At 37.3% G+C, this 21632-nt stretch overlaps 1 protein-coding gene across 1 annotated transcript in view; it reads left to right on the top strand.

The window, feature by feature from the left end:
* The first annotated feature begins 7882 nt into the window (after positions 1–7882).
* The window catches only part of LOC124715380 (probable small nuclear ribonucleoprotein Sm D2), a 50624-nt gene continuing 36874 nt past the window's right edge, over positions 7883–21632 (top strand). The window contains exon 1 of the mRNA XM_047243094.1: positions 7883–8030. Coding sequence (XP_047099050.1) covers positions 8026–8030 — 5 coding nt within the window. The 5' untranslated portion in view covers positions 7883–8025. The remainder of the gene's footprint in view (positions 8031–21632) is intronic.

The following is a 21632-nucleotide window of genomic DNA, read 5'->3' as shown; positions in this document are numbered from 1 at the left end:
TTCTACTTCATACCCCATACCATGGACAAAGAGGGAAGCAGTAAGAAAAGAGATTAACAGAATGCTTTAATGGGACATAATACAACCACCATTTTCCATTTACTATAGTCCTATTTTGGCCCTAAGTAAGCCGGATGACAAGGTCCACTTGGTCCTCGATGTACATGACATTAATAATATTATTGTACTAGTCCAAACACGTGCAGGCAATTTAGAGGAACAGCCTATGAAATTCCATAATGCTAAATTTCTTACCATAAACGACCTCTGGTCTTCATATTGGTAAATAAAACTACATGAAGAAAGTCGGAAGTGTCCGACTTTGTATGTGGGGCAGGAGCTTCGAATTTCAAGTGTTACTGTTTGGATTGAATGTAACTAAAGGTGTATTTATCTCTGCTCTGGACAAAGTGCAAGGGCCTGAACTTTTGAGGAAACAGTGTAAGTTGACGACCTTTTAGTCACCACACCCACTTGCGAAGAACACTTAAGATTAATTGAACAAGTATTGAACTGCTTTTCTGAACATGGAGTAACAGCAAATCTCAAGTAATCTAATTTAGGACAAGAAAAGGTAAAATTTTTAGAACACATAATTTCTTCAGAAGGCATACTGCCAGATCCTAAACAACTTGATCCCATTAGGAACTGTCCTGTTCCTCAAAACAAGAGGCAGTTAAGGGAGTACTTAGGCCTAGTCTCAGTTTTCAGGGAATTCATCCCTAACCAACTTATGAACAGTACTACTTTACTCGATCTTCTCCGGAAAAACGGACCTTGGTTATGGGACAAGCAATGTCAAACCGATTTCGAGAACATCAAGTAAGACTTATTAAATACTAATATTTTATCTCAACCAGACATGAAGATGGCTTTTTGATTATGCACTGACGCATCATCTCAGGGTTTGTGTGCATTCCTTTTTCAAATGGTAGAAGAAGGAGGAAAATTCATCCCTAAAATAATCAACTTCGACAGCCACACCATATCTGAAGCTAAAAGTTCATATTCAATTATGGGGTTGGAGGGTTTGCCTGTAATTTGGTCCTTTAAAATGTTTGAATATTTCCTTTGGAATAACACACACAAAACTATACTGTGACCATCAGTCAATATCGTTTTTGTTAACTTGTAAATTGCTGCACCAACAGATAGCGAGGTTGTATATGTATCTTAAAGAATTCGATTTTGAAATAGTGTACATAAAAGGAAATCAAAACATAATAGCTAATGCTCTTTCTCGGTTACCACAAGGCTTAGAGGAATTTTACGATCCTTTAGAGCAGGAAGGTGAAATAAGAGCTATGTTTATGGAAGACAAACCACTCCAACCATACTATGTCCACATGTGTCAAGGTAAGTAAGTTAAGAGCGAAACTAATGCAAAACGGTGGTGAAAAATTGAAAAGGTTTTTCACTATTCACAAAGGTGCTCTGTTCCATAGGAACCATCTCGAAGAAGAACAATGGCGTGTGTGTTTGCCAGAGGAATATGTGGATGATTTCATCTTGTACACATACAATACTTGGGACCATTATGGCACTGCAAAGCGCACTGACAAAATAGGTAAATATTGTTATTTCTCCAACCATAAATGAAGAGTACTACAGTTGCTAAGAAAGTGTATTGTCTGCCAGACAACAAAACATTCTAACTTCTCAAAACAGATTGAACTACATCCCATTGTGGCTAAAAACCTCTAGAAAAGGTATATTTGGATGTGGCTGGACCCTATCCCAGAGGTAAAGGTCGCATCAAGTATATAGCAGGTCTGCATAATTTGTTCATCAAATACATCAAATTGTATGCTGTACAGAACGCTACAGCCAGTTCAATTATAAGATGAATCAAAGAGGAATAATTCTGCAAGAGTAAGAATACCAGAAGTCATGTTAACAGACAATGCCTCGTATTTTATTAGATATAAATGGAAAGAGTTTGTAGATTCTAACCAAATGGAACCCATTCTAGTATCCAAATTTCACCTCAAAGCATCCCCTATAGAAAGGGTGTTCAAGGAATTCAGCAGGTTCGTAAGGACCTATATACCTCAAAACATATGAAGTGGACTAAATATGTCACTCCCCTCTTACAAGTTGTTAATAACCTGCTCCATACATTAACTGGATTTACACCAAATGAGCTGATGTTGAATTACAAACAAGGAGATGCAGGAGATACCTTTGCCCAAGATTCCGATACAGGAATTAACACTGGACGATAAAATATGACAAGCAGTAATCAACACTGAAATCTGGGCTAAATACAGGAAAGGAATTTGTGACAGAAAGCTAAAATGTACAACTCAATTTTATGTAGGGCAAAAGGTGTTGCCTGGAACACATCCCAAATCCACAAAAATTGGAAAACTGAACCATAAGTGGCAACTACTATACACTGGAGCATTCATAATTACTAAAATCCCCTACCCAGGGGCTTACAGATTGGTACACACAAACATGGGTAAAGATATGGACCTCTATCCACACAAAGACTTGAAAATGTATATATATTGAAAGGAGGGCTGTATACCTGCTAAGTTGTATATATGTACAATAATATTAGATTTAGGCTGCTGGAAAGTCACATTCCAGAATTTATGTTGTTAGTTGTTAAGGAAAATTTTTGTCTGTATATTTTCTTACATGTCAAACGTCTAAACGATAAGATGAGTGGTTGTAACAAGGAAGAATTCTATTTTAATGTATCTAGAGACGAAGATACTTTAAATACAACACTTCACCATGTGCATAGCCCAGTTGTGAACAAATAAACGAAAGTGTGAAACGCATGGTAGTTTGCAATGCAATATACAACTCACCATGATGCAAGTGGTATAAGAAAGACGCATTGCATGCTCATTGGAAAGCACACTGGTCAACAAACTGCAAGCACGTGTGCGCCAGACAGGCAAAACAAACAAAACAGATGAGCTACAGCATGGACTAGCATTTGTAAAACTTATCAAATAAAGAGAAACATAGAAAATTAAGGGAGACTCTACACTACAACTAATACTATCTACACAATACACAGACACACAAAGATAAGCTAAGGAATTATATATGCAGGAAAGGGATGTTAAAGCACGAGATATTTACTTAAGCTATGCTACTATATACATTATATATGTGTATGTACAATATTTACAAATTTTAAATATTGATCCCATGCACTGTTCACACTTCATAGGCGAGAAAAGCTTGCTGCAATTAATCAAGCGAATACAGCATAAGTGGTAAACTGTATAAGAGGTCGCACCATGTCCCTAATACACTTTATCTTGGGGATTTATAATTTAAGTAGAAATACACACATGACTTGAAGTAAGTTTTGTGATAGCCTGACTGCACACTGAAGTGAATGAATACATAGTTGAGAATATGAAGAAAGTATTAGTAGGCAGTGAGCCGCTATATACTTATCCATGAAGATTTAGTTTTAAGTTAATTTTATTTTTTTCTTCCAGGGATCGATGCATCGACATGTCCCAAAGTCATGAGAGATAAATACTTGTAGAGTGTTAGGTACCATATACAGACATAAGAAAGAACAAATATAGTTGTAAGTTTATGATACATATCAAAGTGATAGTGAGAAAGTATGTGAAGAAGATAACAGTTGCAGTACGTTGCATATCATGATGCTGAACTAAATTTGAGTACTATCAAATAAGCAAGGGCTCGAAACCTAACTAATGTGAGTGTTGACTACCTATGAAAGCGCCAAACACCTGAACTATATTCAAATTCTTTACGCACGTTTGTTATTTACGTAAACATTATTTTACACTCATTTTAATTTATTTAAGAATCAGATACACCTGCAATTTGATGATGATTCTGGATGGATCTTTAGTAAAGATACCAGAATGTGACAAACAAGATCAACCTTAACATACCTACTGTTTTTTTTACAGAGATCATAATATTCCATCTGGCACTGAAATTATTTATGATAATAATTCAGGTTGAAGGTTCTATAGTGATGTCAGATGGGTTTTCATTATACAGAGATTTGTGGAAGATGGGCTTTCAACACCTTGCCGTCAATCATAAACACTGTATTCAGAAGTTCAGCTACTGAGGTTTGTATATATAATCTGTTGCATGGAGTGAGAAATGTCGCATTTCAGCTTTATAGAGCTATCTGTATTAATATTCTTGGAGATGGAGTGTACTAGATACATATTGCCTGTTGAAGTGTTTCCTTAAGTGTGTTGGCCACATTTATCCACCAAGATTTGATAGCTAGATTCTTGTTGAGGAGGGGCCAGGGTTTTAATGAAAATTATGGAAAATGGTGGGTTTTAGTGGTGTTTGGGGGTGTTTCATCTTTTTTCCTTTTCTTCTTTTGAATAAAGTTTCATATGTTCTCTGGGAATTTGTGTTTGGTGAGTTTAGTTTCTTACTTTTTACGTTATATTAATATTGTTGCTAGTACTAGTATTGTACTCCTCAGTACTAGGAAACACGAAAAAACCAACATATATCAAGTCTGAATCGTGTACTTCATTGACATATATAGCACAACAGTACAGTAGGATACTAGTACTAGTGAAGGTGAAAAAGCTACAACATAAAATTTGTATCCTGTACTTCAGGTGACCTATATAGGTATTCCATGTCAATGTTACATATGTCGCTTTTTTGCTTTCAGTAACACTATTGTCCTTTTTTTCAGTTAATCTGTACAGATCAACTGAAGAATAGGATACAAGGACTTTCTACTCTAAAAAGTGATACAAATAACATTATGTTTGAAATATGGCTGTATACAATATATGTCGACAATTTATTTTCTCTCTACTACATTGTTTTGTTTCTCAACATTCATCTAAGTTTTTTAAATCTTTACAATAGATTATCTGTATTATCTTGCGTTGTCATTGGTCCAAGCTGACAGATTGTATCCTTTCTTCAGTATTCCCAGCCAGACATACCCTAGAGAAGCTTAAAGAGATTGTTGATAGCAATTGCCTCCAATTCTCATATGAGAAGAAACAGTGCGTGAATTCTAAACATGTAGATATATGATACCTTTTGACAAGAAATTGCAACTTCATTCGGTTTCAGTACTTCAAGTATTTGAATAAAATTACTAGAAGGAGAGGCAGTGATAAAGTGATACTAAAACTCCTACAGAAAAATTATGTGAAGTCTATACAATCATCCAGATTATTCATAACAAGAAACCTCTTTCCACTAAAGTCAAACTATACCACTACCTAACAATCAATGTAAAGGAAAACATGAAATGGCATACTATGGAAAATATTTGGATTCAAGATCCCAGCAAATATCTGGATGCTCAGCTGGAAATTCAGAAGAATTAAATTCTCTGACAGGATAATTCAGTTTCATTGTACAGAAAACATGGCTTGAAATGTTATGGGCATATAGCATAAATGGATGACTCATGATTAACCATGAAAATTTTTAACATCATAAACAAGATCTGAAAAATCCAAGTGTGGTGGTTTAGCCAACAACCAAAAGGATCCCAAGGAAATCACTGTTGACCCACTGATGACATGCACACAGATCACAATAAAACAATGTCCAGAAAAAAGCCCAACATTAAAAAATGTATGGCCACTCAAATATCAACAAACTCATAGTGACAGGATTAATAATATTTCGAGAGATATGAAGAATCAGAAGACTAAAACTAGCTGATAGATCTAAATGCTCTTTAAAAGATCAAACGAAATAAAAGCACAACTAAAATTATGATTTGGAATGCTATGACTGCACCTGTCTCTGTTGTTAAGGAGACTTTCATTGAAACTAAGTCAAATCAGCAATACCCAATGTTTGAAAGCTATGTATCACGCTCTTGGACCAGGGAAGATGCGAAACACACTTTAGCAGTGGAGCCTGTACACACGAAACATCTCTGTAAGTAGTCCTTCATCTTTCTGATCTCGTACACAGAACTTATAATAGAAATGGTCAATTGAAAACATCCATTTTCCAGTTCCAAATTGGCCAAGGTGTTACTTAATCTACTTATTTGAATCGATTGACGCAGACAGATAGATGAAGGAATTAAAGATGTTTTAATTTGGAAACTTACCATCAAAAGTTAACAGAAAGGGTATCATGGATAAGTTTTCAGTAACATCAAGATTAACATTGGCTTACCACAGAGAATTAAATTCGAATATTTTAAGTGCACAATAGGGATGATGAGATGGCTCGAAAGGAACATAGAATCTTGGTCTTGATGAAAGATGCATCATCGACAAATTTATGAGACTGCAAAGACCTGTGGATCCACCACCTAAAATTCTGTATGCATTTAAACTAACCAAACACATGATAGTAAGGGTTGTGAATCTAAGAGGCAATGATGACATACTCCTGTGAATCTTGTAGAAGACGAATCTTCTAGATTTAATGTCAAAACCCATACAGCAAGAGATGGCTCCTACTGTCACAAACTTTATTAATTGAAAGCTTTATAAACTCTGGTCCTAGTTAAAGTTGATGTTAAGAAACATATATTTATCAATTAGTAAATTGAAACTTCCTGGTAGATTAAAACTGTGTGCCAGACCGAGACTCGAACTCGAGACCTTTGCCTTTCACGGGCAATTACTCTACCAACTGAGCTACCCAAGCATGACTCACGCCCCGTCCCCACAGGTTTACTTCTGCCAGTACCTCGTCTCCTACCTTCCAAACTTCACAGAAGCTCTCCTGCGAGGTGGGATGATGTGGAATGTGTCAGTTTGACAGTGTTCATTACAGATTTTTTTGAGGTGACTACTTCATATCTAAAAATTGTGGTGAAGGAGTTGTCATTCAGAAATTCTTTTAATTTGTTTTTAAAAGTTGGTTGGCTATCTGTGAGACTTTTAATACAATTTGGCAAATGACCCAAGATTTTTGTGGCAGCATAATTCACCCCTTTCTGTGTCAAAGTGAGTTTTAATCCAGAATAGTGAATATCATTCTTTCTACTAGTGTTGTAGCTATGCACTTATCTGTTATTTTTCAATTGGGATGCTCTATGACAAATTTCATAAGTGAATATAAGTATTACGAAAATACTGTCAATGTACTGAGTTCCTTAGATAAATGTCTGCAAGGTGATCTTGGGTGGGCTCCAGCTATTATTTTGCTTGCACGCTTTTGTGCAATGAGTACCTTTTCTCTTAATGATGAATTACCCCAAAATTTCTGTTCAGATGTGGTTTAGCGCTCACATATTTGAGCAGTTTTTGCTCAAACCTCCAACTTACGTATTTGCCCAAGTTTCTGGACCGCAGGACAAGTTGCGTCAGCGCAGATACTATGTGAGCAGACATTTCGGCATACAGATTACAGCGTGTGGTCGTAACTGAATATCTTGCTGACGTGTGACGTGTCTTAGAGGATCTCGTAATTCCAACATTCATGTATCACTATATGTTGTCAACAGTCGTAGCTAATAATGAAATAAGATTTAAAATGGGTGTTGTATGTCTAAAGTACCATACTGTGTGGAAATATTTTATAGAGACTGTCTCAGCGAGGAAGAAAACTGCTACTAGGCTCAATAATTTAATAATAGAAAAATAAATTAATGGTTCAAAAATGAGTGGGGCTAGTTTTAGTTTTTCCTTATTCCTGAAACTGCTGTGTTGCTGTTGAGCCACCATGGATATAATAATTTTCAAAAATAGGTAGCTAGTTCTGAACCATTCTATGACTTGGATTTTCCGCATTCTAGAAGTCTATTTTCCTAGCTGGCATATCTTAAACAGTTTATATTAAACCATGAATTATTAACGATCATATCCTTGTGCAGCGTTTCTTCCCATAAATAATCTATGATCAATGTTTCTGCCACAGTTGCAGGATGTGCATATATTACATTCTTCATATATCTTTGAGTTGTAATCAATATCATTAAAGAGTGCATATCGATTCTGATTTCGAGATATTGCGGTAGAGTGGCGTTGTTTTTGGATTGTGAGGAAGCGGTAGTTCTCTTCTTTTAGTATTGCAACGAAAGTGCTATATTACTCATAAGAAATGTCGTAAGTATGTTTTGTCTTATCCTTTGTAAAGTTGCATGTAGAAGGAGGGTTTTGTTGTTATGGTTTTTGTTTCTTTCTCGGACCATGTTATCCGGTTGGTGTATTGAATTTGTTTGCGATTGTGTATATGTTATTGAAAATATTGTGTCAGAAAGAGAAATTCTTGCAAAAATAAAACGTAGTATTTTGTCGTTTTGCGTATTTGTTACAAATAAACGAACTTGGATCCCACGTTGCCCAGAAAGTTTCTGTGCGTTCGTAAATAAGCGATCACCATACTTGGCTTAGTCACATGTCTAGTATGGGCTAAAGTTATTTATTGAACCCCTCCCTGCCGAGTATAACATTTCGTTAAGCAATTAACATGATATTTGTTGTAGTGTATAACTTGATGATGTAATTTATAACTTAATAATGACTTGTATGCTGGCGTGCTATAGATTTATTGTTGTAGTTTACAGTAGGTGTGAGCGTAGTTCTGCCCTGTTATTGCTTCTGAAATAAGCTATTGCAACCTAAACTCCAAATGTTCCGTTATTAAAAAAACACATGAGCACGTAGCACACGCATTCGTTTGCGCCTTAGTAAGGTAGTGGCCCCAATTTCCTTTTTTCGTAATTGATTTACTGTATAACTAGCATCAGATATTGATCTTTATTGGCATTCACATTCGTTAACTTCGCCAACACAACCAAATTATCATTTTTCAACCTATCCTACACCTCAGGCAAAGCTACAGGTCAGTCTTTCAACATAACCAAAATTTCAAGGCAGTTGGGGGGCCAATATCACACACTAACGCTTTATTCAGTACTAATCATTTTTAGGCTCTTTCCGCCGAAGGCTAATTATTAACAGTTAGTTTTGAGCAGATGTTTGTAAGTACCCCTACATCAGCTATCGTTCGAAGTGTGAATGTTGTCCATGTATTGGAAATGACTGTGTACTTGGGGGGGGGGGGGAAGTTAATGAGAATCTGGTTTAACGAAAGGTTGGAGTGGCGTGTGGAAAAGCAGAAAACCCCCAAATGCTGTACGAATATGAACCATCACTTATGATACAGATCTCTCGTTACTTTGTGTCTTTAAATTATGGGCTAGTGCGAAAAGGATGATTAGATCACCCTAGTTTTGTTACAGGTGCTATGATATTATTTGCCTTGTGCTCGAAGTAGATAGCCCCTGGTATGTTTTTGTGAACTGCGTATCATTACAGCATGTTTTAACTCTTCTGAATTTGCCTTTGTTAATATTTTTGGTCCATCAAATCTATGACAGGTTTAAGTGAAAATGTGATGTTAACCTTGTAAAAGTGAGCAATATCATCTCATTTTTTCTCCAGAAAAAAATCAAGTTTAGAGGGTCCTTCTGTAAAACAGTGTAGCACCATGTATAATGAATCACAATGTATCAGCATTTACACAAGTTTGTGTTGTTTGATTAATGGTAGCATGGTTTATGTAATTCTCCTGATCATCAGCATATCAATAACAGATGTCGAGAACTACCTTACCTGGGATTGAATACGTATTTGTGGGTTTTAAAAGTTGGCAGTATGAAGGCCTGTGATCATTGTAACTCAATAGAGGAAATACGGCTGCTATCCCCAATACTCCTTAAACTCGTAATATCTACATATAAGCTAGTTACTGTCAAGAACATGGCAGCATCAGAGTGTACATTGTTACAGATATTATCAATTTTTGCCTTATTCCAGTTGCCTAGTAGGGGTGGGGAAAAATGTCCCTTTACAGGTTCCCCATGTTCCCAGTGTGACATATGCCATGGTTGCAGCATAATGGTTGCATATTCTTCTCTACAGACAGCTTATCTTAATTAACCCAACAGGATCTTGCGAGAACTGTGCGTAGGGAGAATTCCCAGTTAAGCTCACTAAGGGTGTTCTCTCTCCCTCTCTCCCTCTCTCCCTCTCTCCCTCTCTCCCTCTCTCCCTCTCTCCCTCTCTCCCTCTCTCCCTCTCTCCCTCTCTCCCTCTCTCCCTCTCTCCCTCTCTCCCTCTCTCCCTCTCCCTCTCTCCATATGGACAATATTGTCTCCTTCCCCCTCCCCATGAACTAACAGCTTTACCAAGGTGAGGTGGATTGTGCACCTCAATAATGATGGTGTCAATACTTTTGGTGCAACTGCAGTTCAGGGGAAACTGCGGAGAGGCCAGACTAACCCATTGTTTCTGGAGAGGGCAGCAGCCTTTTCATAAGTTCCAGGGGCAACAGTGTGGATAATAGACTTACCTTGTTTTGCTGTGCTGTTACTGGGAATGGCTGAAAGGAAGGTGAAACTCTAGCCATTATCATCCTTTCCCCCTCCAAGGACATACAGCTCTACTGTTTGGCATAATGATAATGGTGTCTTCTTGGGTAAAATAGTCCCACATTTGGATCTACGGGTGGGGATGCTGAGAATGTCATGAGGGAAAACGAAATTGACAGTCTACAGGTTGGTATGTGGAATGGTACATCCCTTAATTGGTTAGAGAATTTAATACAGAAATAAAAAGGTTGAAGCTACAGTGGAAACTAGCGAAGAGCAATCTCAGGAAGGTCTTCTTGACAGGTCAGTATAGGGAAAATAAAAGGAGCATAATGCTGTAGTAGTTGTAATAGTGAATAAGAAAATAGGAATGTGGTTAAGATACTGTGTACAGTGCAGTGAGATCATTTTCATAGCAGACACGAAGGCAACGCCCACTGCAGTAGTGTGATTTTATCTCAAATCATACAGATCATGTCAACTCGTGGTCATGAATTTCTCTGAAAAAATGTATACTACACCGCTACGTCATAAGTGTTAACAAATAATGTATTTTCCTTTTATCTTAATTTCTGTAAATGGTAAGGCCCTTTGAAAAACTTATTTTTTGTAAATAACTCTCAAAACAGTAAAGAGCATAATAATATTACTAATAAACCTAAAGTACTGGAAACATGGTAGATGTTTTGCATTAAATCTCCCTCTCGGTATGTTGATTGACGCTCACACACCAATTGGGTTCCTTTATCTAACAAATTTAGAGACGGAAATACAAAATTTAGTTAATTTTTCAACTTTTTTTTTTTGTTATTTGGAAAGTCACATAACACACTCTTTTGTCATGTTGCCAGATACTACTGATCTAATTATAAACAGTTTATTCTTCGTTCCCGCTATCTGTATCATGTAAATATTTATTATTAAAACTGTAAAAAATTTGCATTTTTAAAGGTTTTTATGACTTATTTACTTCGAAACCCCATCCTAAAACTTTTGAGAATTACAGAAAATATTGTTTGGTTAATATGTTGGTAGTCAGTGCAAACACAGAGGGCAATATTTTTCTGTGTAAAGTGTTAAAAAAAAATTCCGCCTTCTGCATATTTCACAGCACTGATTTTCTGGTGTAAAATATGCATGTTGGTGACGCTGTTTTCAATGCTCTTCTGTTTATAACAAATGAGTGAGAACTTCCATGTAAACCATTCTGCATAGGGTTTTGTGTTTGGTTTGAACTTTTTGTTGGATACAATGCCAGTAAGAAAATAAAGCAGTGAAAGAGTGAGGTGTGTGGACTATGAAAAAAGACACAAGGTGGTGGTGTTTAGGCTAAGAAAAGTGAAAAAGACTTCAGAGTTGTTGGAAATCTCTCAGGGGTGTTGCAGAAATATCTTGGTCCCCAAGTAATGGTATTAGCATCACATCCATTATGCAGGAATTGCTACACTCACTACAACAAGAAATTGTGACAACCCACCAGAACACACCCTCACCTGAATGTGAAACTGAAGAAGACAGTGCCGATGTTTATATTTCTGGGTGTGAAGTTGTTGATGCATTGAATGTTAGCATTTCTGCTGTTGCCTCTACTATAGTCCCCCCCCCCCCCCCCCCTCCTAAATGGCTAGGAAAGGTAAGAAGCACAAGAAGAAAACAACGTGTAGAAAGAAAAGTGGAAGAAATTGAAACAGGTTTTACACAAGCAAAACCTTCAAAATTTTGTGAAGTGTATAATGTTGATACAGTTGGTGCAGAACCTGAAGATAGTGAAATGTGCATGAAATATGATGTGTGGTTTCAAAACCTAACTTCTGCTCTCAGCAGCCACCTATACTGTGAAGGTACAATTACTGACACTGATCCCAGGTAGCTACTCTAAGCAGTAGATACAAAAATACATGCCCACTTCCTCACAGTATTTGATTTGAAAAGCTTGTCAAATAAAGAATGTGGGCATCTGTTGCAAGATAAGTGTTCTGTTCCCCTGGAATATTGCCTAAGTGATGACAAAGATTGCAGCACATCAAGTCCTAACCAGGCTGATGTTCTGTTAGTGAAAGTGATGAACAAGTTTAAAAGGTAAAAGATATATGATAAGATCAATAAGAGAAACATATCTCCTAATAAAAAGGAGAACTTGAATTTAAAAATTGGTTTCACAAAATGATACTCCTTACGACAAAAATGGGTAAAATGCCAGCAAGTGAAGGAAATACGCACGTGTATTTACTGCACCAACTTGAAACTTATTTGTTTTGCCAAAAGTAGTACACAGAGATGGACTGGAGGCTTTTGTGTACATGTCAAGAGCCACAAGATAAATGTTGGTTGCAACAGTGTGCAATGTGCCCTGGTGCTGAAGTGGACTGTTGAAGCATTACACCTTCAGGATACTGACAGTGTCATAACTTATGCACTGCTGGAGGGAGGAGAGTTGGTGAAGTAGACAGTAGAGCCAGATAAGTTTGTTACAGAGGTTAGGCATTCAGTCATGAAAGGAATAGTTCCCCATCGTATGCAGAAGATTCATAGACATGCCACAGCTAGATGCCATGCATTTCCTAAACGTGTGTATCTGACAGATGATGCAATATCTCATTTTAAAAACCTCTTGTCAGCTTTATGAGCTTGGTCAACACTGTAGTACAGGAATTATGACAAAAAAACTGCTATTTTCAGCAACAGGTCTTGGAAAAAGTGAATGTGACGGATTAAGGAGATCTATGTAAACATCTTGCAACAGGATTTAATCTCCAGCACGAAGCTGTCGATGCTACTGAATTTGTACACACCTTATCAACATTAGTAAAAAACATAAAACTCTCAATTCTAAGTAAGTATATTAAGGGAATTCCATTTGAAAAAGAGATGTGTGGTCTGCTATGAAGCCTGTGGTAGGAATTCAATCAAGTCCCAACTGGGTTGCATCCCATAGTGGCACATACATTGCAAGAACGGTTCTCCATAGAGTGCAGCCTATTACTTTGTGTGAAATGCTGAGACCCCAGTATATATTAGAAGACTTTATAATGAGCCGCTTCATTTCGTATGTGTATGACAATCAGTGGTAGATGGGACAGAGCTGCAAGATATAACACCCCAAGTCCTGCTAATACTTCCAAATGGCCATCATCAAAAGATCAGTGTGCAATTCCCGTTTCCCAGTATTGCTCTTGTTGGATCGTCCTTGTCTGTGTGCAAATTCAGCTCGGTTATAAAAGTTCAGTGAGAAGCAGATGAAAAAACAAATGAACTCTTTTTTTTAAAAAAAAAAAACAGTGCAGTGTTGACGGTTACATTGTAGGTAATTTTAATTCATGGAAAGTCATGAAGTAAAATCATGACTGAAGACAATAATAATTTGTAAATAATATCACAAAAAGAGAGATATAGGCTAAATATTCTATATTTCATTTTTGTTATAAAATGCTTTCGAACAAAATTTTGAATTGTTTTCCCAATCACTTATAATGTTGTAAAGCATTTATTTTGATTCAGAAATACTAGTTTTGCATGACATTTACTTAAAATCCATGGTCAGTTTGTGTCCATAATTTTTTTGAGCTTGAGAGTAGAGCTAGGTCTACCTAAAAATTTGTCACATTTTGTACAGACAAGTATTGCCCACTGTGATAGTACATTCCCCTAGTACGATGACCAACTGATGTACTCTGAAATTTTTAACACCCTTAGGTTGGGTGTTTGGAAGAAAATAATTTCTAAATAACCAAAAAATTTCAGATTCTTTCATCTTTATGTACAAATATTTTGACAGTTAAAGAATTTCATGCATTAATGTCATAGCTGACAGTTAGCAATCCTTCCACTTTATCATATCTCAAGACGGTTTACATCCGGTGACTATTCATATTTTCAAAACATAATTTTTTAAAAAAGCTAAGAAGTGTGTATGTATTAATCATGTCTCATAGTATTGGGAACAAAAGTATTTATTGAAAATAAATTCAGATCTTTATCACTTTGGTTTCTTTATTAAAACTTTTCAATTTTCCCTTTCGTTACAACATTTTCACAAATACTCTCATTTATAGAGATCTTTAGTGTTTTAGCGAATCGTCAGAAACTCAAAAATATTGTAGTTTTAGAGAGATGTTATGTGGCACTTCAAAACACACACACACACACACACACACACACACACACACACACATATATATATATATATATATATATTTTTTTTTTTTCTGGCAAACTTTGGAATAGTGATGTGACACATTCACTCTTGACCCGTATCATTTGAGATGAAATTGCCCTGTAGTACAAGTATATATGTTGGCATGCTCAACAAATTGAGAGATTTTACTGTTCCACGAGATAAAGGATGTTGTTCAGATGGTTAAGGGAGACAAGAGTTTGTGATAGGTGACTGGAATTCGGTAGTAAGAAAAGGAAGTGGTGGTTTTTAGTAAGAAAATGTGGGTGGGAGGAAAGGAATGAAGAGGAAGCCACCTGATTTTGCACAGAGCGTAATTTAATCACCGCCAATACTCGGTGATTCCATGTGAAAGCTGCCAAGAAAAAGAAAACCTTAAAGATCTACAATTTTGTAATTTATAGGCATTTTATTCTACCTGTCAAAATATGAGATCCAAAATTAGATTGTTTAGGCTTACCATTTTTAAGTGATTAATTTTTAAAGTTTCCAAAATTTTGCAGTTTTGCTGCATTTTTAAATCTTAAAATGGCCGTATTCGATCAAACCTGACATCTATACTGTTGTATTCAGTTTATAATCTTTGAGAATGTGTGCTAGTTGACGAAATTCATAAGTATGCTAAATTTCCCTCAACTAAACTTTTTTTAATTCTGAAAATTTCAAAACTGGAATGTTTTGTATTGAAAATATTGTTGGTCATACATACAGAAATGAATTTGCAAGCTGGGTCATAAAATTATAGTTAAAATGAAATTATTAGTACTAATTAGCACACTTCTAAAATTATGCTAAACCATGCTATACAACAGTTAACATAATGTAAGGGATAACATGCATATTTCATTGTGTGTGTGTGTGTGGGGGGGGGGGGGGGGGTAGTGGATAGATAGAAAATCTGCTCACCAAGTGGTGGCAGGACAACACGGACATCAAAAAAAGATTTTCCTTATGCAAGCTTTCAGAGCCAGTTGCTCTTTCTTCCAGTAGAAGGGTTGAAGGTGAAGGGAAAGAAACTGGAGATGTTTAGGAAACACAGTAGAGTTCGGAAAAGTCACCCAGAACCAAAGTTCAGGGGAGTCTTACAGACAGGATGAGAAGGAAAGACTGACTGTTGGCGATTGCTCCGGATGAGGTTTGAAAACCTGAGAGCTTACAGGTAGAAAACAGGGTAATATGCAAGGCAGAGATTACTGCTAAAACATAGCGCATGAGTTACTAGGAGTGAAAAGCTAAGTACGTCATATGTTGTAATAGACGTGGGAGGGGGACAGTGAAATACAGACAAGTCAGGAAATGAAAGATGTAGAAAACTAAATGGAGTGAAGAAAGGAGTAGTTACTGTGAGGAAATGTTGAGATGGAAGAAATTAATGTAAATTAGAGGCAGGCGGGTGGTGAAAACCAGGGACATGTTTTAATGCTAGTTCACCTGTGGAGTTCTGAGAAATTGGTGTCTGGGGAAGAATCTAGGTAGCGCGTGTGGTGAAAGATACAGAGGTCACGGCTGTCATGTTGTAGAGCAGGTTCTGTAACAGGAATTGTGTGATGCTGGTATACTCCCTCTGCCCATGCCCATTCATCCTAACTCATAACTTGGTAGTAGTCATGCCGATGTAAAATGCTGAACATTGTATACATAATAGCTAGTACATGTTGTGACATTTCACAGGGGGCTCTCCCTTTGACAATATGTTTTGCCAGTTACAGGGCTGATATAGGTAGTGGTGTGAGGGTGCATGGGGCAAGTTTTGCAGTGGGGATGGTCACAGGAGTAGGAGCCATAGGCTAGGGAGTTGGGTGCAGAAGGAGCACAGGGTCTGAAAGGGATACTGCAAAGATTGGGAGGGTGAGAAAAGCTATTCTAGGTGTGGTGGGCAGAATCTGACAGAGTGGACCTCATTTCAGGGCATGATTTTAAGAAGTCATAGCCTTGTTGGAAGTAGCTCATTAATACATTCAAGACATGGCTAATACTAAGTGACAAATGATGTGCTCCAAAGTTTTTTTTTATCAGCAGTGTCAGGATTGGATATGATGACCCAGAAAATCTGCCATGGAGTGAGGCTTGTGGGGTAATTATGTCTAGTGAATGCTGAGGTGAGAATAGTGGGGTATGGCTGTGAAGAGTATGCATCCAAACAAATATGTTTGCCTCAAATACCAAGGTAGGGAACATTTGACATGGATAGGATGGTAACTGTCAAAATGTAATTACTGTTGCTTGTCAGTAGGTTTAATGTAAACAGAAGTGCGTGGCCAGTCTTCAGTGAGCAAGAGATCAACACCAAGTGGCATGAGATTCAGAGTAGGACCATGTGAAATTTAATTGGGAGAAGATATTTATAGATTCTAGGAATTTTAACAAGTCAGCCTCACCCTGAGTCCATCTGTTTGTATGTTAGTCCCCTTAAAGGTGAAGTAGCTGTTTGAAAGTATAGAGACAATTAAGGTGAGCAGGGAGGATGTCATAAGTTTGGAATCAGGTGGGGTGCTGACTGAGGAAATGTTCAGCAGCAGCAGACAGACAGACCATGTACAGGGTGGATGTTAGTATAGAAGTCGGTGGCATCACTGGTGACAATCCAGGTGTCTGGTGGGGAAGGATTTCAGACAATCTAGGAAATGGTTTTTGTATTTAATATAAATGGGATGTCTTTGTATCATGGGTTGCTGGTGCTGATCAACTAAGGCAGATACATGTTCTTGGGTACTTTGAAGTGAGCATTATATGATTTTATAGCCTTATTTGGTTTTTGTCATTTAAAGTTTGCATTACAACTTAGTATACATCCTTGACCTCCCCCTCCCCTCCCTCCCCCCCCCCCCCTCCCCCCCCCCCCCCCCAAAGAAAAAGTTATGTTTTAAAAGTTTCAAAATTTAAAAAGAAGCAGGGTTATGAAATTGTAAGAAACTTAATAAAATAGTATAAATTCCAGGTCTGTAAGTGAAATAATTTTAGAGATGGTGGTCTTCAGGCTTCAAAACAATAAAAAATGCACAGTTTTGTAAGTTTTAAAAATTAATAAGTGGGTCATTCCGTGGTTGCATGCATCACATTGTGACAACAAATACCCTGTGAAAAAATCATCATGGGTGGCACCACTTATGCACTAAAACTTTTCATTTGTCACATTGTAGTAGTATGCATTGTAAGTGAGGCAATACGTTTGAACCATTGAAGATAAATACAGTTAACATAAACAAGCAGAAATTTTTGTTGCCTGTGTGGTGACAGGTGGGAACACTTCTTTTCCAGGTAAGTTGAGATTTTATTAAAACTCATTTATCTTGTCCTGTCAATTTCAGGGAAATGTTGTTATATTGTAAATTAAATATTCACTAGTAAGACAACACAATAGAAATTTCTCACGAACATGTATGTCGCATTTATTTTTTGTTTGAAAATGTTGTTTGTGTGTTGTGTGTGACTGTTGTTTGTGTGACACGCAAGACGTTATACATTAGTATGGAATAGGAGAAATGAAAGGGAGTTTACTGTTGAAATGAAGGTGAAAACAATTTTATAATTAAACATACGCAACACAAAAGTTTTCAGTCATTTAAAAGGAGGGCTACTAATTCTTGTGTCCTGAGTGGGAATACTGTTTCTTTTCCTATATTTTCCACCATAAACCGTGCATTAGCATGGTACCTACATACACGTGTATTATGGAGGATAAAAGAAATGGGAATAATAGGTTAAGTTGAAACAGATTTTTTAATAAAACAGTCTGTACATCCCTTCACAATCTGGTCATAGGCTTCAGTTATAGTCATCATTTTGTGCATTTCTACACCCTCCCAGTTTGGGAATTCTTTATGGTAACTTTTTCATTTTTACCTGGTTGTGTCCTGCCAGTGTCATCATGATGATAAAGCTGTGTCACATTAGCTTTTGTTGATTCATTCAGACTTTTGCCTCCAAGCTACAGTCAGCTTTCATGCAAGTTCTGGTAACTCATCAACAAACAATTTTGCTACCATTGTTTTACCTCTCCTTGGGCTATTTGACAAACCTCTCTCTTTAGCAACTGCTTTCCAGTGACCTGCTACTGCTATGAGAGCCATTTTGTGGAGATGTTTTGGCTTGCCTAATAATTTTAGCTTATCTTATCCTGTGCTGCTCACACTTGAATTTTAAATCCTTTCTATCAGTTTGAGGTGCTTGTTTTTCTTTCATTCTACTTGATTTAAATCTTTTGTGTACATTCGATCTCATGCGTACTTCCCTGGATCCTGTTTAAGTTTTTCTCTAATCACACATGATCTCTCAACAGATGACATTCTTAAACTGAGAAATCGTTTAGACACCTAGAAAGCAAATAAGGACAGATTGTTGAATTTTCATGTTGTGTAACACTAACAGAAATGTGAACACAATGCAGTAAAGTATTGTCACACAGGCAATACAATTTGAGGCACAAAATTCATACTATATAGAGCAGTTGTTATCTACAATATAAATAAAATACGGTTTTGTGTTGTATGCGTGACAAAGGATTGTAAAGAGTACACAGAGAAAAACTGCTGTGATTTGCTTCAAAATTTCACTCGAAATTCTGCAGCATCTGAACTGTTAATGTGGAAAATGGCAGGTGATCATGGCAGTCAATGTACAAGCTGTAATTTACATTTTCCAAGCAGTTGTACTATTATGAAATTGAACTGTGTTTAGAAATAAAATAATAAAGCATTTTTTTTAAAAAAAGGTTATTTAATTTTGAGAAGGTATCTTCTGCTGTAGAAAAGTTATTATTACAACTCCTTTGAACTTTTTAATTGTTTGATTTGGTGGGTCCTGTGGAATGACAGAAGTCAAAAATGAAAGGTCCAAACAAATTTTATTTTGCAATTTATCATGCAAACTACTGCTATAAATGTACAAAAGCATATCAAAAACTGAGATGTCAAGAACCAGACCAGTGGTTGATTTCACACGGATGGACCCCGTTGAAGAAAGTTGTATGCATGGAATTGAATGTGTGAACACTGGGAGGATTCAAAATGCTTAAGTAACACTAAGATTTTGGAACCAGATTTGCAACTAATGTTAATGATTGATGAGACAAAAGTTTTATTAATAAACATTTTTGTTACAACCGCTTTCTTTCTTATAGAATATCAGGATGTTGTCTGCAGTTAAACAAAATGAGGAATTATGGCTGAAAGCTATACCATCTTAACGAATAAAATAGGCAGCTCACGTTGCCAACAGTGTATAATAAATAAGTTTTACCAGTGTGTTGCCGGCCAGAGTTGCCGCGCGGTTCTAGGCGCTACAGTAGCAGGTTTGAATTCTGCCTCGGGCGTGGATGTGTGTGATGTCCTTAGGTTGGTTAGGTTTAATTAATTCTAAGTTCTAGGCGACTGATGACCTCAGATGTTAAGTCACATAGTGCTCAGAGCCATTTGAACCATTTTGAACCAATGTGTTACAGAAGGTATCATTGGTAGACCTAACATTAAAAACAGTCTGGAAACGACAGTCACATAAACATTTTGCCAACTGCCTAGCAGAAGCATGTCCAGCAGTAAATGCCTGTGACATGACATGACATGACATGACATGTCATGTACACTAAACTGTCCAGACAGAACTGCTCCCCAGGTGAAGTGAACAAACTGCATGGCCTCTGTCGAGCGCAGTACATAGATTGTAGAATCATAATTGTTGCAAGTAAAGACAAAATCTGAAATATAGAAATGACTTGTGAAAAGTTACTTAAAAAATTTCAAAATTTAGATACAACATCTACAAAAGAATAATGCATAGCAGCAAAAGAACAGATGAGTGCTTCTACAAAACCGTTGTAAAGTAGTTATGTGGAATGTAATAATTATTGTGACCTCGCAGAACACTCGTATCCTGTGAATAAAGTTATTACATAAGATGTAATGTCATTGGACGTGTAATAGAGATAAAATAACCAAAGTGGATTGTTTGTCGTATATTGTTAACATTAATGTGTGATAATACAACATTGGTGGTTTCATTAACATTAGTGTCAATCAGCTGTGGCACTCAACATGATGATTGAGCTGATAAGACAGTTAAAGATGCAGATGTGGGTTCAGATTCTAATTTTTTTGGTGATGAACTGTTGATTAAAACTAAAGAAGCAGTAAAAAGTTAGGACATAAGGAGAGGGAGCTGGGTAAATTGAAGGATCCAGAAGTTGAGTTTCAGGGGAGGTTAATGATTCAAAGACCCTTCCCGCTGCACTACGGTTACTTGATGTCTCACATACTGAAGACGGTCAGTCCTTCTCCACAGTAAATCCGTTTATTATTCAGAAAGGTGTTGATGCAGTTGCTGGCCCTGTGAAATCCTGCTCTTGTTTATTGAATGGCACTTTGCTTTTGGAGACCGCTTGTGATGCTCAAGCACAGCAAGTGCTTGTTGCCTCGCTTCTCCTTGGTTACCCTGTTCGTGTCGAGGCCCATAGAACTATGAATTCTTCCCGTGGTGTAATTTACACCAGGCTGTTAGACGGTCTAATCAAGGCCGAAATCCAATCTTACCTCTGATCAGGGTGTCATTGTTGTCCATCGTGTAATGGAAAAGGTTGATTCCTCCTTAGTGCCCACCCGCACTCTTTCTCACCTTTGATAAAGTGGTGCTTCCGTTCAAGTGCAAAGCAGGCTATGAAATTATCACATTCCGGCCGTTCATTCCAAATATGATGCACTGCTACCAGTGTCATTGTTTCAACCATACTAAAATGTCTTGTCGACACCCCGCCAAATGTATCACCTGTGATAGGGATGCACACGAGGGCGATTGCCCACCTCCTTCTCCCCACTGTATCAACTGCAATGGCGCCCATGCCGCCTCCTCTTGTGATTGTCCCTTGTATCTTGATGAGCAGACTGTTCAAGAGATACAGGTAAAGGAAAAGGTGCCTTACCCAGTCGCAAACCCTGCATTCTCCTGGTACCTATAGTTCTGTTCTTGTTACCCCTTGCTCCATTAAGGACATGGCCATGCAGCCATACGACCTAATATACAGCTCTAAGGTTGTGAAATCACCCAGTCTTAAGGTAGCATCACCATTCCCCCGTCCAACTCTCGCCTCAAAGGGCGCAGCCACCAGCTACACAACCGGTTGGCTGGAAAGGACAGAAGGAGTACTCCCGCAAAGACTTCCTCCATCCC

This window comes from Schistocerca piceifrons, chromosome 1, assembly GCF_021461385.2.
Source record: "Schistocerca piceifrons isolate TAMUIC-IGC-003096 chromosome 1, iqSchPice1.1, whole genome shotgun sequence".
NCBI classification, from domain to species: domain Eukaryota; kingdom Metazoa; phylum Arthropoda; class Insecta; order Orthoptera; family Acrididae; genus Schistocerca; species Schistocerca piceifrons.
Note: the sequence above shows the minus strand (reverse complement) of the source record. Positions and strands in the feature narration are given on the sequence as shown.